The 15071-nt window shown below is 33.0% G+C and overlaps 2 protein-coding genes across 2 annotated transcripts; one reads left to right on the top strand and one right to left on the bottom strand.

The window, feature by feature from the left end:
* Positions 1 to 2877: 2877 nt before the first annotated feature.
* LOC104700492 (potassium transporter 1) lies at positions 2878 to 6694 on the top strand. Its single transcript, XM_087459180.1, has 9 exons — positions 2878 to 3148; positions 3892 to 4134; positions 4216 to 4461; positions 4535 to 4585; positions 4667 to 4927; positions 5005 to 5057; positions 5140 to 5254; positions 5333 to 5587; positions 5657 to 6694. Exons 3-9 carry the CDS (start codon positions 4287 to 4289, stop codon positions 6520 to 6522), a joined length of 1776 nt encoding a protein of 591 aa, XP_087315306.1. The 5' UTR covers positions 2878 to 3148; positions 3892 to 4134; positions 4216 to 4286; the 3' UTR covers positions 6523 to 6694.
* Positions 6695 to 8436, bottom strand: LOC147940836 (zinc transporter 6, chloroplastic-like). The gene is made up of 2 exons (XM_087459181.1): positions 7514 to 8436; positions 6695 to 7142 (listed from the first exon to the last, which is right to left on the bottom strand). The coding sequence occupies exons 1-2, from the start codon at positions 8210 to 8212 to the stop codon at positions 6816 to 6818; spliced, it is 1026 nt and encodes a 341-aa protein (XP_087315307.1). The 5' UTR covers positions 8213 to 8436; the 3' UTR covers positions 6695 to 6815.
* Between the last annotated feature and the right edge of the window lie 6635 nt (positions 8437 to 15071).

Genomic DNA, 15071 nt, shown 5'->3' with positions numbered 1-15071 from the left:
ATGCAAAATAATCAATAATCAGATCATGATAAACTATTAGTTTGTTTAAAGAGTGGTAAGTGAAGTGATAAGATAAGTTATCCCTAAACATAAAAAAGAGAGTTGGACCGTAATCTAAATCTATCGCTTTCCTTCTTCTCATTTATTTGACTATTCAAATCTATTTCATTCTCGTATAAGAAGTTTAAAACTATTTCAGTAAGAGAGCATAAATAGTTTTCTTTATCAATTAAAATAGATTCAGTATCTAATATAGTGATATTCATTACATATTTTAAAGTTTATATCAATTTAATATTTAGAAAGAGTACTGTAATTTTTTTCTCTGGTGAGAATTTGTAAAGTTTTAAACATTTTTTTCTTACATTCGCTAACAGATCTTTAGGTAATATATTCTTTTGGATCAAAGATCTTTCAGTAAAATTGTACAAAGAGAATTTATTTTTTTGTCAAATTTCGTAATAACTAATTAAGGTATTGACTGGTTCTCTCACTACCTCCTGCAAACGCTGCGTTTGTGGGTGGTAGCGGTTGCTAGCGATTGGAACCAATCACATAAACCGCTTCCAATTGCTCCTAATTTCTCCAACCGCTCCAAACCATTGAATTCCAAAAGCTGTTTTCCTCAAGCGTTTGCGGTTGCTGGCGATTGCGGTTGGAATTTTTTTTTGTTTTAAACTTAAAAGAAATCAATGATAATGAATTTTTTTTTTGTTATATTTTCTATCTAACCATTTTACTCATTAAGGATGGGAGAAAATGAAGTACGGATACGATTGCAGAGATTATAAAATAAACAATTACAAGAAAATAATATTCCAATTAACAATAACCCGGAAAACTTTATGTAAATTTAATGGCACATCGCACATAAGTTCAAAAAATCTAAATAAATATGATATTTCATCAGAAATTTAAGAAAATAAGATTATTTGTGAAAAATATTAAAACAAATCACCACCAGTGACTCTTCTCAACTCTCACTTGACCATTCCTACCGATGCAACTAATCACCCACGATCTAAGAGAAAAGAGAAAAGATCTATGACCTAAAGCATATGTTTTGTCATTTATCAAATTAATTGATTAATTTTTTGGTGAAAAGCCAAATGCATAAAGGAATAAGTATTTCAATATGATTTTTTTTTGAATAATTATTATTTTAATAAATTTTAATTATAAATCAAGTTTAATAAAAATTTTGGTGTTTTTAAACATTTATATATTAGATATCACATTTATTATGTTCTAACCGCTATTGCACCCGCTGTCAGTCGTAAACCTCCCGCAAACGCACCAATTTTAAACCGCTAAACCAGTCGTTCAAAACACTTGATAACGCTTGAAACCGCAATCGTCCACTTCCGCAATCTCCCGCAACCACAACGTTTGAACCAGTCAGGCCCTAAGAACTAAGACAACCACGCGATCAACCAAAGTACCAAACCATCAAAATATTAACCATTTTGTTTTCATTGATCAAACTAATTTTCACCAAAAGAAAACTTAGCAAATAAAGGAATCCAAAAAACTTGTAAATTTAACCGTAATTAATCCTGTTAATAATTAAAGTAAAACTTTAACATAAATTTTAAAGAAGTTTCTCAAATTACTAATTTTAAAGAATTTTCTTAAATTTTATTACAGTTTCACTTAAATTTGATTAATCCAACAAAAACCGAAACCATGGTGCACCAAACTAACCGACATATTATTTTCTTTCTTATTGATAAAAAAAAAAAGAAAACAAACTAAAACTTATTCTGAAACCGAATAAGAGATTATAAAATTAAAAGAGCAACATAGACTCCATTAAATTATTGTTTACGTTAAAATTAGATAAATTAAAATTCTTATGACTAATATAATTAGATAATTTTTTCTGTTGACGACAGAAACATAAAAGTAACAAATTTTAGGAACTTATCTCTATTTACATATGAGATACTTAAAATTAATGGTTCTTGTAATTAGTCTTCCGTAGAAGTAAGGGTACTGAGTACTACTGACCTTTGTTTCTTACCTAATTCTTGACAGATATAGAATCGCAATTTAATAACGTATGCTTGCTTCTTCACTTGAACAAAATCAAAAAAATATTCATCATTTACGCTAGCTGACTTAGAAACTCTTCCCAATATTTTGTTCACCAGTTCGATACTCTGCATCTAATTAAAACCACTCAACCAATGCAATGAATACACATCATATTCTAATAATAGACCTCTATCTATGCTTTATAAATTTTCATAAAATAGCCCATTTTTGTGGATAAAGTACTATCACGTTTAAACAGTACTGCTACTAATCATATTTAAATAGTGCTAAATTAATTTACCCACAAAAGAAGAAGATTAAATAGTGCTAAATAACAAATATTACAGCCCATGATTAGTTGTCTTGTTACATAGGTAGGTGATGCAGTTATAGTATACTATATCTATATCATTTAAGAAAAATTTACTATTCAACTTAAGTATGCTGTACATACTTTTCTTTTTTTTTGGTTGTCAACTACAAGAGTAATGAAACAGAACAATACAAAACATGTCAATTATACATAAACACCATTTTTTTGTTATGTTTATTAATCTGTTTTTACTGTTAAAATTTTTCTTATCTTATAAGAAAAATTATCATCACATCTAGATATAATAAATAATAACCAATTTTTTATTTTATCAACAAAAAAAAGAACTCTCAGAAAAATTGTTAAAATTAAACTGTAAAACATAGTTATTTGTTTCTCTCAAGCATTTATTTTACTTTCAAGAACATAACTATATCAGATATTTTTCTCAATAGTTAAAAAAATAATAAAAAAATAAAGTGAACTTAAAATCGAAAAATAAAAGGAGAAAGAACAAAGCAATAAATGAGAAACCTGCAAAGTTTCTTCTTTGCACCATTCTCTCTTTCCTTACTTCCCTCTCTCTCTCTGCTTCTCTTTCTTTCTTCTCCTACTTCCCAACTTCCCTCTCTCTCTTCACATTATTATATTCTCTCTGTTTCTTCCAATCCAAACCAATCCAATCTCTCTCTCTCACACAGAAACTAAAACTGAACATAGCAGTTTTTGTTTTGTTTTGTTTACAAGGAGGCCATGACCCAATCACCATCTCTAGTCGAACAGGGTCTTTCTCAACAGGTCAGTTTATTATTTTCCACTTCTCAAAAAGTTTCCTCTGTTTTTTCATGTTCTGTCTCTCTACTCTGTTTTTTTTGGTCTGTCTGTTGTAATTTGGGTTTTTTTCTTAAAGACAAGTTTTTTTCTTCTGGGTTTATGATTTTTGATAACAATGCGATTTAATCAGAGAATTTATGTGGTCGAAAATTGGATTTTCATATCAGACTGACTAATAAGAACAAGTGGAGGTTTAAGGGTTTTAATTTTTTTATTTATTTTATATGTTTGCTCTGTTTTTTTTTTGTTTGCTTCATTTTTATGAATTTTGGATTGTTTACGCAATTAGGACTGGTAGGTCCTGCCTTAAAACCATATTGAACTTTTCAATTTACCGGAAACAAAAACAGACGTGAACGCTTTTCATGTTTGGTGAAATTAGATAACTTGTTAAAATTGAGAGACTTCTAATTATTAGTGTAAATCGTAATTTGATAGGAGATTTGATTTTATATTTAAAAGTCTGTATTTTTAAGGAAATAAAATGAGCTGGATAAGAAAAAGTCCAAATTTTCATTGGACTGTGTTTTGGCTTTTGTAGTAGACACAACCCATTGAAACAGAACACACTTAATAATCTGAATATTAAAGGGTTCTAAGTTTTTTTTTTCTTGTTGTAATTAGGTTAAATTTAGGTCATACTTAATTAATGGGAGTTTTTGGATGAAGGCTCATTCTTAAGTTATCTATTGTTGAAAATGTTTCAGCATTTGAAGACTGTGTCTTGTGCCAATGTTCTCACTTTGGCTTACCAGAGCCTTGGAGTGATCTATGGAGATCTTAGTACATCGCCTCTTTACGTTTACAAAACCACTTTCTCTGGGAAACTTAGCCTCCATGAAAACGACGAGAGATCTTTGGAGTCTTCTCTTTCATCTTCTGGACATTCACACTCATTGCTCTCTTCAAATACGTTTTCATTGTTCTCTCAGCTGATGACAATGGAGAAGGTATTAAAAGTTTTAAGCCTTTTGTTTTAAAAAATCAGAACTATGAAATCGCTATATTGATCAATACCGTTTGTTTTGAAGGTGGGACATTTGCGTTGTACTCCCTTCTCTGTAGATATGCTAAGTTAAGTATATTACCAAATCATCAAGAAATGGATGAGAAATTATCAACGTATGCAACGGGAAGCCCTGGAGTGACTCGGCAGAGCGCAGTAGTTAAATCATTCTTTGAGAAACATCCCAAGTCTCAAAAGTGTTTGCTGATCTTTGTGCTTTTAGGGACATGTATGGCCATTGGTGATAGTGTCCTCACTCCAACAATCTCAGGTGCATATCCAGAGAACTACCTCATAGACAGATCAATATCTGTTTTCTAACATTTTTGTCTTTTTTCTTGCAGTTCTTTCAGCTGTTTCTGGAGTCAAGCTCAAGATTCCTAACCTTCACGAGAGTATGTCTGAATCTACTTGGTTACTTTGACAATACAGACTAATCTAATGGCTAAATGTCTAGTTTTGTTTCTCTACTCTAGATTATGTTGTCATCATCGCTTGTATCATCTTGGTGGCGATATTCTCAGTCCAGCGTTATGGTACACATAGAGTCGCCTTCATCTTCGCACCAATCTCCACTGCTTGGCTTCTCTCTATCAGCTGCATTGGAGTTTACAACACTATAAAATGGAACCCGCGTATAGTCTCTGCGCTTTCTCCTGTTTACATGTATAAGTTCCTTAGAAGCACCGGTGTAGAAGGATGGGTTTCACTTGGAGGAGTTGTTCTTTCAATCACTGGTAAAAAAACTATACTTTAACATCATCAAAGTTACATGTTCTTCATTCTTATATTGTGTTTTATTTTCTTCCCTTAGGTGTTGAGACTATGTTTGCTGACTTAGGTCACTTCTCTTCTCTGTCCATTAAGGTAACACCTTGAACTTTACAAGATATGACTCAAATGAAAAGAATCCTTAGTAACTCTAATGCTGACTAAAACTGATATATAGGTGGCGTTCTCGTTCTTTGTATACCCTTGTTTGATTCTTGCATACATGGGCGAGGCTGCTTTTCTCTCTAAGCACCATGAAGATATTCAGCAAAGCTTCTACAAGGCGATACCCGGTAAATTATTATATAGTATAGTATGAGATCACTTTAGTACTTTGAATGAGATTTTAACTCGAATAATTTTGTTTGTAGAGCCTGTGTTCTGGCCAGTGTTTATAGTGGCTACATTTGCAGCAGTAGTTGGAAGCCAAGCTGTTATATCCGCAACGTTTTCGATCATAAGTCAATGCTGTGCGCTTGATTGCTTTCCTCGTGTCAAGATCATTCACACTTCAAGCAAGATACATGGACAAATCTATATCCCTGAAGTTAACTGGATGCTGATGTGCCTTTGCTTGGCTGTCACAATCGGGTTAAGAGACACTAACATGATGGGTCACGCCTACGGTAATGACCATCATGATCCTTTAACATAAACTTCAAACTTTATGTTTCTAATCTCTTTTGTTTCTGCAGGACTTGCTGTGACCTCTGTGATGCTTGTGACTACATGTTTGATGACTTTAGTGATGACTATTGTATGGAAGCAAAGAGTCATTACAGTTCTTGCTTTCTTGGCCTTCTTCGGTTCCATTGAGCTTCTCTACTTCTCGGCATGCGTCTACAAAATACCTGAAGGTGGTTGGATACCTATTCTTCTCTCCTTAACGTTCATGGCGGTTATGTACATTTGGAACTACGGAACTACAAAGAAACACGAGTTCGACGTTGAGAACAAGGTCTCGATGGACCGGATAGTCTCTCTAGGACCGAGCATCGGAATGGTGAGAGTTCCAGGAATAGGACTTGTCTACACGAACCTTGTGACAGGAGTTCCAGCTGTGTTCGGACATTTCGTGACGAACCTGCCTGCGTTTCACAAGATTCTGGTGTTTGTATGTGTGAAGTCAGTTCAAGTTCCGTATATTGGAGAAGAAGAGAGGTTTGTGATAAGCAGAGTTGGACCAAAAGAGTATGGAATGTTTAGAAGTGTGGTTAGGTATGGATACAGAGACGTTCCAAGAGAGATGTATGATTTCGAAAGCCGGTTAGTGTCTGCTTTAATCGAGTTTGTGGAAACCGAAACCGAAGAAGGAGAAGAAGTGTCGAATGTGAGGAGAAAGAAAGAGGAATGTATGGAGATAATGGAAGCTAAAGAAGCTGGAGTAGCGTATATACTCGGACACTCGTACGCAAAGGCGAAACAATCATCGTCGCTGTTGAAGAAACTAGCTGTCAATGTTGTGTTTGCGTTTATGAGCACGAACTGCAGAGGAACAGATGTTGTGCTTAATGTTCCTCATACTTCTCTCCTTGAAGTTGGAATGGTTTACTACGTCTAAAACAGTAACATACTTAGCTTTAACTTAAGAATCAATACAGTCTAGTAGTAGTAGTAGTACAGTACACAGAGAGAGAGATCTAACTTCACTTTCAGTTGTTTTAGTAGAGAAATTTTCAGTAAGTTTTAATATGTAAATATACTTTGCTGTTAATGGATGAAAAATCAAGAAATGATAAATCTGTAATTAGATATATATTTATAAAAGATCAAATACAATATGTTAAAAACAGAATTTGGATATTCATGATATTTCCTGAAGCCAAATTAGTATACAAACCTCTATATCTTGTTTTAAGCCCAAAGAGCAAGCAGTGACATAGATGCAGAACCCAAAACCAAAGCGACAAAACATAACTTCTTCAGCCGAGAACTGGATTCACCGGGCGATGTGAGCATCTTGTTATGGAAGAAATCCAATGCAATAAGATCAACTAAGGCCATGTATATTAGAATCCCTGAAGATAGTGATCCCAATAACCCTTCCATTATCAATGCGTTCGGGTTCTGATCATCGTACCCGGTCAATGAGAAAATCACCATCCCTAGTACAATCCCTAGAGGCGTTGTTACCGCGAACATCAAGCACATGTACACTACTGTCCCTGCCTTAAAGCCAGCCTGACCATCAAACATTACCACTCATCAATCCTAAGTTATATGATCAAACTATCCATGAAACACACATATGTACGTTATATTGGTTCTGTTCTCCGATCACAATTGTTTGGTATGGTTTCAATTACACCGGTTAAACCGAAATGATGACATCTATTACTAGGATGTCAACATTGTATGATATGCAAAAATGTCAACATCTAAGTCTACTTCTTCATGGTATTTTTTTTTAATTATTATTTTAAAAGTCAGAACTGTCACATACATCTGTTTTTTTCTCCAATATATTTATGGTTCTCCCCTAACAAATCTAACTCAATTAAATTTGCATTAATACCAAAGGAAAAAAGAAGAACGCAAAATTAGATACTAACCTGAGCGATGCAACCACCAAGACCTAAACCTTCAAAAATCTGATGAAACGAAAGTGCAGCAATCAAAGGTCTAATGGTACACTTGTTTTGTGACATTCCCATAGTTACTCCAATTATAACAGAATGAAATATAATCCCAATTTCAAGAACTTGTGACACTAATCTTTGTTTCATCTTCACAATCTCCTCCTCACTATTTTCTTGTATTTCCAAATCAGCCCCAAACTTTCCTTCTTTCATCTCTATCCCCCCAACCGCCTTACCAACCGGCATATACTCCATCCCTCCGCCGCCGCCACCACCACCACCGTGTCCCATATGTTCACTCGCCGTTAAATCAACCAACAAAGCCGTTATAGCTCCGATGATCGTAACCAAACCAGCGAAAGGAAAATCTCTCCAAGGATGACGAGAGGACACTTGGCAATCAGCGAGGGCCTCGAACGCTTCCGGCAACACGTGGACTAGTGACGTAGAGAGAATCACGCCGGCGGCGAAACACTTGATCACAAGAATCGCTTTGTCGTAGAGAGGCTTCCCGTGAAAGTATCTAGCGAGTAAAACAGGTCCCCAAACACCTAAAACACTTGTCAAGAAGATGACGAGGACGGCTATTAGCTTTAGATGTGTCGCTACGTCGCCGTCTCTACATGCAGCTGCTCGTAACGCCGCCTCTGTTCCGGTGACGCAAGTAGACATGATTGTGTAAGAAGAAGAAGAGAGCGAGAGAAAGAGAAAGAGAGAGAGAGAGAGAGAGAGAGAGAGAGAGAGAGAGATTTAAGAAGAATAGTAGTAAGAGGACCACGATGGTAATGGTAACACGAAGTCTTTTTTGTAATAAGGCCCACTTAACACGTCAAAACGGTTAGTATAAAAGAAGTGCTTTGTTGAGTAAGACTTCCATTTTCGTTATTGGAAAATATAAAGGATTTTAATTCTTTTTCCATCATTTGTTTTTGTTGTTTTGCCTTTTTCAGTTTTGTGTGTGTTTTGTTTTCCATTGTGCTACTTTCTTCTCTTTTGCTTTATTTGAATTGATGATGGTGGCATTTTTTAGTTTACTTGTCTTTTGTTCTAACTTATCATGGGCCATTTTAAAGCTCATTATGGCCTGAGCCCAAATTTGTTTGTGCTTAATATGAGACTATGAGTTTAGATTTTGGTTTACTTTCGGTTTGGTTTGAGTTTGGTTCTGTCTAATTCAGTTTTATAAAAATTTATATGAACTTTGTTTAGTTAGATTTAGTCTCAGTTTGGTTTAGTTTTACATTGATTTTTATTTCTGGTTGGTTTTAGACATTTATTAGTTGGGCTAATAGATGATATTGTCAGAAGAAAACCAAATAACAGAACTAAATTCACCGTCACTTGATAGTTGATATCAAAATAAAGCAATAGAAAACTGTAAACTCAATGGTTGGTTTAGGATTTGTACCATGATTTTATAATATAATGCAATTTTGATAGATGTTAAAAAAAAAAAAATTAGGGACGGCGCTTAGGAGGAGATCATATAAAATGCTCTGGTCATTGGTCTGAGAGGATGTACGGGACTAGGCTCGAAAAAAAAAAATAGTGAACTCCATTTACTCATATACAAACATTTAAAAATAATTTGAGGATTAGTCAATAGAAAACTAGACTATATAAATCTATTATTTGAAATAATACAACATAATATAGCTAAAATACTATCAGTATTTATCTTTTTTTTTTTTTTTTTGTTCACCCAGTATTTATCTTATTTATGTAGATAGTTAAATAAGTACATCGGATTATTGGTTTTGTCTTGAAGAAAAGGTTAACCAGATGGTTTGTGCATGGATTATATTCTGGACTTCTGGTTAGGTTTGCAGTCAGTTTGGATTGAGTTAGTTCGGTTAGAATGTCCACCCTAAGACGCAAGATATAGGTAGTTCGGTTAAAATGCCCATCTTACAAAGCAAGAGTACAACATGTTCTTTTATTAAACTTTTTGTGCTTGACTTTTGGCCCTATGGACTTGTTTTTCTATGGACCTCTTCTCAACCAGTTAGTTCCAACTTTTAAGCTCACGTATTTTTTCGAATCGAATCGAATGACGGATTGAAAATCAAATATGTATACATTTTGCCTAGTCCTAGATCTTACAACTACTCACTCTCATACAAACTTGTTCTCGATCGTTCCTTACAATTGCAAGTCTACGGGGAGGTATTGGTTTGAAATTTTAAGAGAATTTTAATGACTTTAATAAAATCATGGAAAATATAATCTTGCTGATTCTTAGTGATTGTTTAGAAAGTTTTTTAAAATCTTGCTAATTTGTTTTTCCTAATCTTGTAAAATCACTCATAAAATCTTGTAAAATCTTGGTCAAAAAATATTGCACAATATCTTTGCCAAAGTCATATATCTTTTTTATTCAACGCCTTTTGACATAATCGTTGGTTTTGGCTTTATCACAAAAAAAAACATACTCGATCTCCAAGTTGCAGGTACAATACAACTAGACTTGCTCATCTTCTTTCTATGCATTAAAGTATTCTATCTTTGGTTGAATAAACATATTGCAATTACGAGTGTTGAAGATCATATGTTAGGATGTCTTTTTTTTCGAGATGATGTTAGGATATCATGGATCACATGATTGTGAGAGGGGATGAATCTCACCATGAAGATGACGAATCAGAAATAGACATTTTGGTATTACTACTGAAATATACGACAAGAGCTTACTGTATGAACAAACGTATTGAGCGTCCGATTCGTAAGCCTATCACAAGAATTGGTTAAATTTTCTACAAATATTGTTCTTTTCTTTGTTTGTGTTGGATTACGGGTTGATACCAAACATTGTTTTGATTTTTTTTAGCTATAAACGTTGTCTTTTTATTTTTTGCTATAAACTTTGTTAGTAGCTGCAACTTTGTTAGGATGCGGTGGTGTTAAAAGCTGCAGTTTTTTATATGTTTCAGGTTTTTACACATACTACGATCTTATGTAGTTTCTTCATTATTATATATGTTGCAGTTTTTTCATTATTGTATATGTTGCAGGTTTTGTCGTATTGCACAAGTTTCCAACTCACAACTCAAAACAGAGTATGAGAGATAGAGTAACGAACAAAATGATAAACAATTCTCTCTTTAATCAAACACACAACTGCATTGATATGAGAAACTGAATTGTATTACAAACCCTTTCACCAATTCACTCGTGTGAGAGACTTACGAAGACGTGGAAGTTGGGAGTGAAGGTGAGGACACGAGTGACACAGCTCTGAAGTGTTTTGCAAGTAGAAGCCATCAAGCAGAGAGACGCAACATCGAGTTTCGTCATGATAGTCTCCAAGATAGCCGCCGGTAACATAACCAGGATTCTTCTCTCGACATCGCAACCTTCAACATCGCCGCACACGACGGTGGTGGTAGCCATAAACGGAGGCTCTCTTCTTCTCTGAATCTATATAAATTACGGAAATTGTGACGATCTCATTGTGTGTCTTCAGCTCTGAAGTGTTTTGCTCTGAATTTGCGACGTCGGTGCCTCTTCTTCTCCGCGATCTTGTTCTGTTTTGCTGTTGAATCTGAGAGAAGTATATAACCCACGTTTTTAACAAAAGAAAAAAAAAAGTCATGGACTATGATTCACAATCTTTCTATTTGATGAGAGTGTTTTCATGACTTTTTCAATGAAGAAAATGATATAAAATCCTAAACCAATAACATAATAATTGAATTCATTAACAATCCATGATTCTTTTGTTTTACTTGAATAACATAAAATTTTTAATGACTTTATAAAACTCTTAATCCAATAACACTAGATTTATAAAGATTTTAGATAACTTTTTATAAATCCACAACTAATAACACCAAATTTTAAAAGAGTTTTAAAAAGTCTTGATTGAATAACAACATATTTTACATAACTTTTAAAGTCATTAAAATTCTCTTAAAATCTTAAACCAATACCCCCCACTAAGATATAGTTTGGATACAAAGACAAATTAAAGAATACTTATCCAAAAACTTGTGCACCATTCCGGAAGGAAGATATATGCTCAGTTACTTATATCAATTGGCGGTGCCTCACGCGAACGGTTTGCCTTATAAATTTACGTTTTGATATATGATGTATAGAGAGAATGATGCCATGGGAGAAAAGAGAAAATTAACTTTGGTCGAGTGAAGTTAGACCAAAACCTATATCGTTAAATTACTTATAACTATATTTAAAAAGATAAATTTATTATTTTGAAGTAAATTTTGTTATTTGTGATTCAGGGTTGGAATGGTGACTGCATATTTTGTTGTGTGGGATAAGTAATTTAGTAGTGCGGTATGGTTCAACTGCAGTTCATGCGAGAGAAATATATTTGCAGGACAAGAGCGGGTAATGAAAATTAAGCGGTCAAGAATAAAACTTGATTGGTGAAAAAAAAATAATTGCGGTTTAGAATAAGTGGTACAAAATAATATAAATACTTAATATAATTATAAATTATTATGTGTAATATATTTTCATATATTTTGTAGATATATTTTTTATACAAAATATATTTAATATAAAATATTTTTTTTTAAAACATGTTTTAACAAATTTAATATACCAAAATATTACATGTTTCTTCAATATTTATCCAATAATAATGAAGTTAAAATATAATATTATTTTAATATTATATGATATAAGAAGAAAGAGAAGAGAATAGATAGCTTAGGCATAACGTATAAGTATATATGTGGGAGAAAAAAATAACAGCTATATACTATTTTAGTTAAAATAAAAATAATAATATATAAATATAAATGTAATCTATTGCGTATTTGCTCCGACCGCAGGGTAATAGCCTCTTTGAAGTTCTATAGCGGTCCAAGACTATTTTCTATTCTAAAAAACGCACTCATTCTCTTTCTTCTTTTGTTTGCAAAACCACAAATTTATAATAATTAGATGAGGACTCGCCCGATGTGCGGGATTTAAGTTTTATAAATTAAATTAAATTTAACAAAAATATATTAAAATTTGTTGTTAGTTATTTATAAATTTTATTTTTGTTATAATACACTGATTTATATCCATTTACAAATTTTTTATGTATGTTACTATCAAAACTGTATTTTTTTACACCTAAATATACTCTGTGTTACAAATATATTCTTTATCACAACCTAGAAAATGTCTATATAAATACATTAAGCCAACTATTTTACTTTCATTTCTGCATAGTCTTTTTTTAATTATTAAAATTGTTGGATCAAAAAACATTTTGAAGAAAAAGTATATTACATAATATACTAATCAATGATATATCATCACAATAATGTATGACCCCCATGGAGAAAACCTCAGCTCCGCCCTCATCCATTATGGAGAGAACCTTGCGTGCAACCTCCTCCACCATGGAGAGAACCTTGGCTCCGCCTTCCTCCCTTGAGTAGATAACCTTGCGTCCAACCTCCTCCACCTTCTTCCCTTGGGGAGATAACCTTGTGTCCAACCTTCTCAACCATAGAGAGAACATGGTTGTGCCATCCTTCTATGTGGAGAGAACATGTTCACGTCTTTTTGCTATCTCAAAATGGCTTGCTCCGACAACCAATGAAAGTAAAAACATTTTTCTAACGTCACAAAATCTTTTGATAGTAACTAATGTTAAATTTTTTAATGTATTCGTGATAGTAACTATGCATAAGTGAAAGTAAAATAGTTGGATTAATGTGTTTATATATTATATAATATACTAATCAATGATGTATGATCACAATAATTTATGACCACCAAGGAGAAAACCTCGGCTCCGCTTTCATCCCTTATGGAGAGAACCTTGCGTCCAACCTGCTTCACCATAGAGAGAATTTTGGCTCCGCCTTCCTCCCTTGGAAGATAACCTTGCGTCCAACCTCCTCCACCTCTCTCCCTTAAGGAGATAACCTTGTGTCCAACCTTCTCCACCATAGAGAGAACCTCGGCTCTGCCCTCCTCCTGTGTGGAGAGAAAATGTTCATGTATTTTTGCTATCTCAAAATGGCTTGCTCCGACAACCAATGAAAGTAAAACCTTTTTCTAACGTCACAATATGTTAACTAATGTTAAATTTCCCAATGTATTCGTGGAAATGCCTTTGACACACCATGATGTAGCCTTTGTCTCTGTAACGCCTAAACCGCCACCTTGCTTAGTGAGCGCATGTCCACTCTCAGTCCATAGCCCACCTTCCTAAGTGGCCTACATCTATTCTCGGCATATGGACCCACCTATATTTGATGGCCGGTTTGTTACTTATGGGAGGCTTTAAAAACATGTTTACCGACCCTACAAATCAACAAATGATCTTTTCCTGTGTTTTGTCCTCACTCGCACAGTTCCGACAATCACTTCCAGGAAGACCACCCATCATGAAGTTCTCTCAGGACACTTGACCGAAAAAATAAGTGCATTTTGGTGACATATGTGGCCAAATAAATTATTTTAAACCTTTCTGCAAACCAGAGTGTCAGAGTCTTTGAGATCCTATGAATCTATCAACAACGATTTATGTTTTTCCAATCTATCTATCTATTTTTGTTGTAAACTTGTGTTTGATTAGCCTATTTTATCCATCCATTAGGTTGATGGGCATTTACTCGTTATCTCCATTTGGGATTGAGTGAAAATAATGGTTGCAATTATGTTTGCAAAAAAAAGAGAAGGGTTTATGACCAACCAATCAAGGTTGAAAAATTAGAAAAAAAATAATTTGGCATAATTGAAGAAACAATAAAAAATTATAAGCATGGTAATATATGAATCCCAAATAATTCAAAGATGAAAATATAAATTAAATAAAACAATATAAAAATACTACAATAAATTTTAAAATACAGTATTAGGAAAAGAAGACGCATATATTAATCTTTTTTTGGGTTAACATATTATTCTTACCTATTCCCAACTGAAAAAGGAGAAAGTAGGAGAAAATTTCGGTTAAAAAAATAATTTTTTTTTTACCTTTCCATTAAAAAAAATTTACCGATTAAACAAAGTTGAAAGCAATGTTTTTGAATAAATTATTTAAATATGAGACGATCTATGTTTATATAGAAGTGAGTATTTACAAAATTTAGAATTAATAATTAACTGTATATTTTGCTTAATCCCTTTTTCTATATTTTTTTTGTAGAATTAATAACTTAAACTAAAAATAAGTAAATAATATTATAATTTCGAATTTTATGAAATATATATAATTCATTCCAGTTCATTCCAAAAACTCACTATATAATTCATCTAACTCTTAGAAAAAAACTCCAGGTATTTTTATTAAATCTTGGAAAAAAAACTCCAGGTATTTTTATTAAATTTTTATAATTAAAATTAACTAAAAGTTGTATGTTAGATTTATCATTCCAAAAATCTTTTGTTAAATCAACATTGGAGGAATTTCTTTACTTTTAAAATAATGAATGCTAGAGAATAATTTAGAAAACTGTAAAAACCGTTGAGATTCAAAGTTTATATTATTTTGTGTCATGACAAAAAAATGAAAACAGTTCCAACAGATAGATATATTTAGATTTTAAAATATATGAAT

The sequence above is a fragment of the Camelina sativa genome, chromosome 7 (assembly GCF_030686135.1).
Source record: "Camelina sativa cultivar CO46 ecotype springtype chromosome 7, ASM3068613v1".
Taxonomy (NCBI): Eukaryota; Viridiplantae; Streptophyta; class Magnoliopsida; order Brassicales; family Brassicaceae; genus Camelina; species Camelina sativa.
This window is presented reverse-complemented; position numbering and strand designations above follow the sequence as displayed.

Coding starts and splice junctions, on each gene's coding strand:
- LOC104700492 (XM_087459180.1), top strand. CDS start 4,287: ATGGATGAGAAATTATCAACGTATGCAACGGGAAGCCCTGGAGTGACT. Junction 5,255..5,332: donor CTTCTACAAGGCGATACCCG/GTAAATTATTAT, acceptor TTTTGTTTGTAG/AGCCTGTGTTCTGGCCAGTG. Junction 5,588..5,656: donor CATGATGGGTCACGCCTACG/GTAATGACCATC, acceptor TTGTTTCTGCAG/GACTTGCTGTGACCTCTGTG.
- LOC147940836 (XM_087459181.1), bottom strand. CDS start 8,212: ATGTCTACTTGCGTCACCGGAACAGAGGCGGCGTTACGAGCAGCTGCA. Junction 7,143..7,513: donor TTGGTGGTTGCATCGCTCAG/GTTAGTATCTAA, acceptor TTTGATGGTCAG/GCTGGCTTTAAGGCAGGGAC.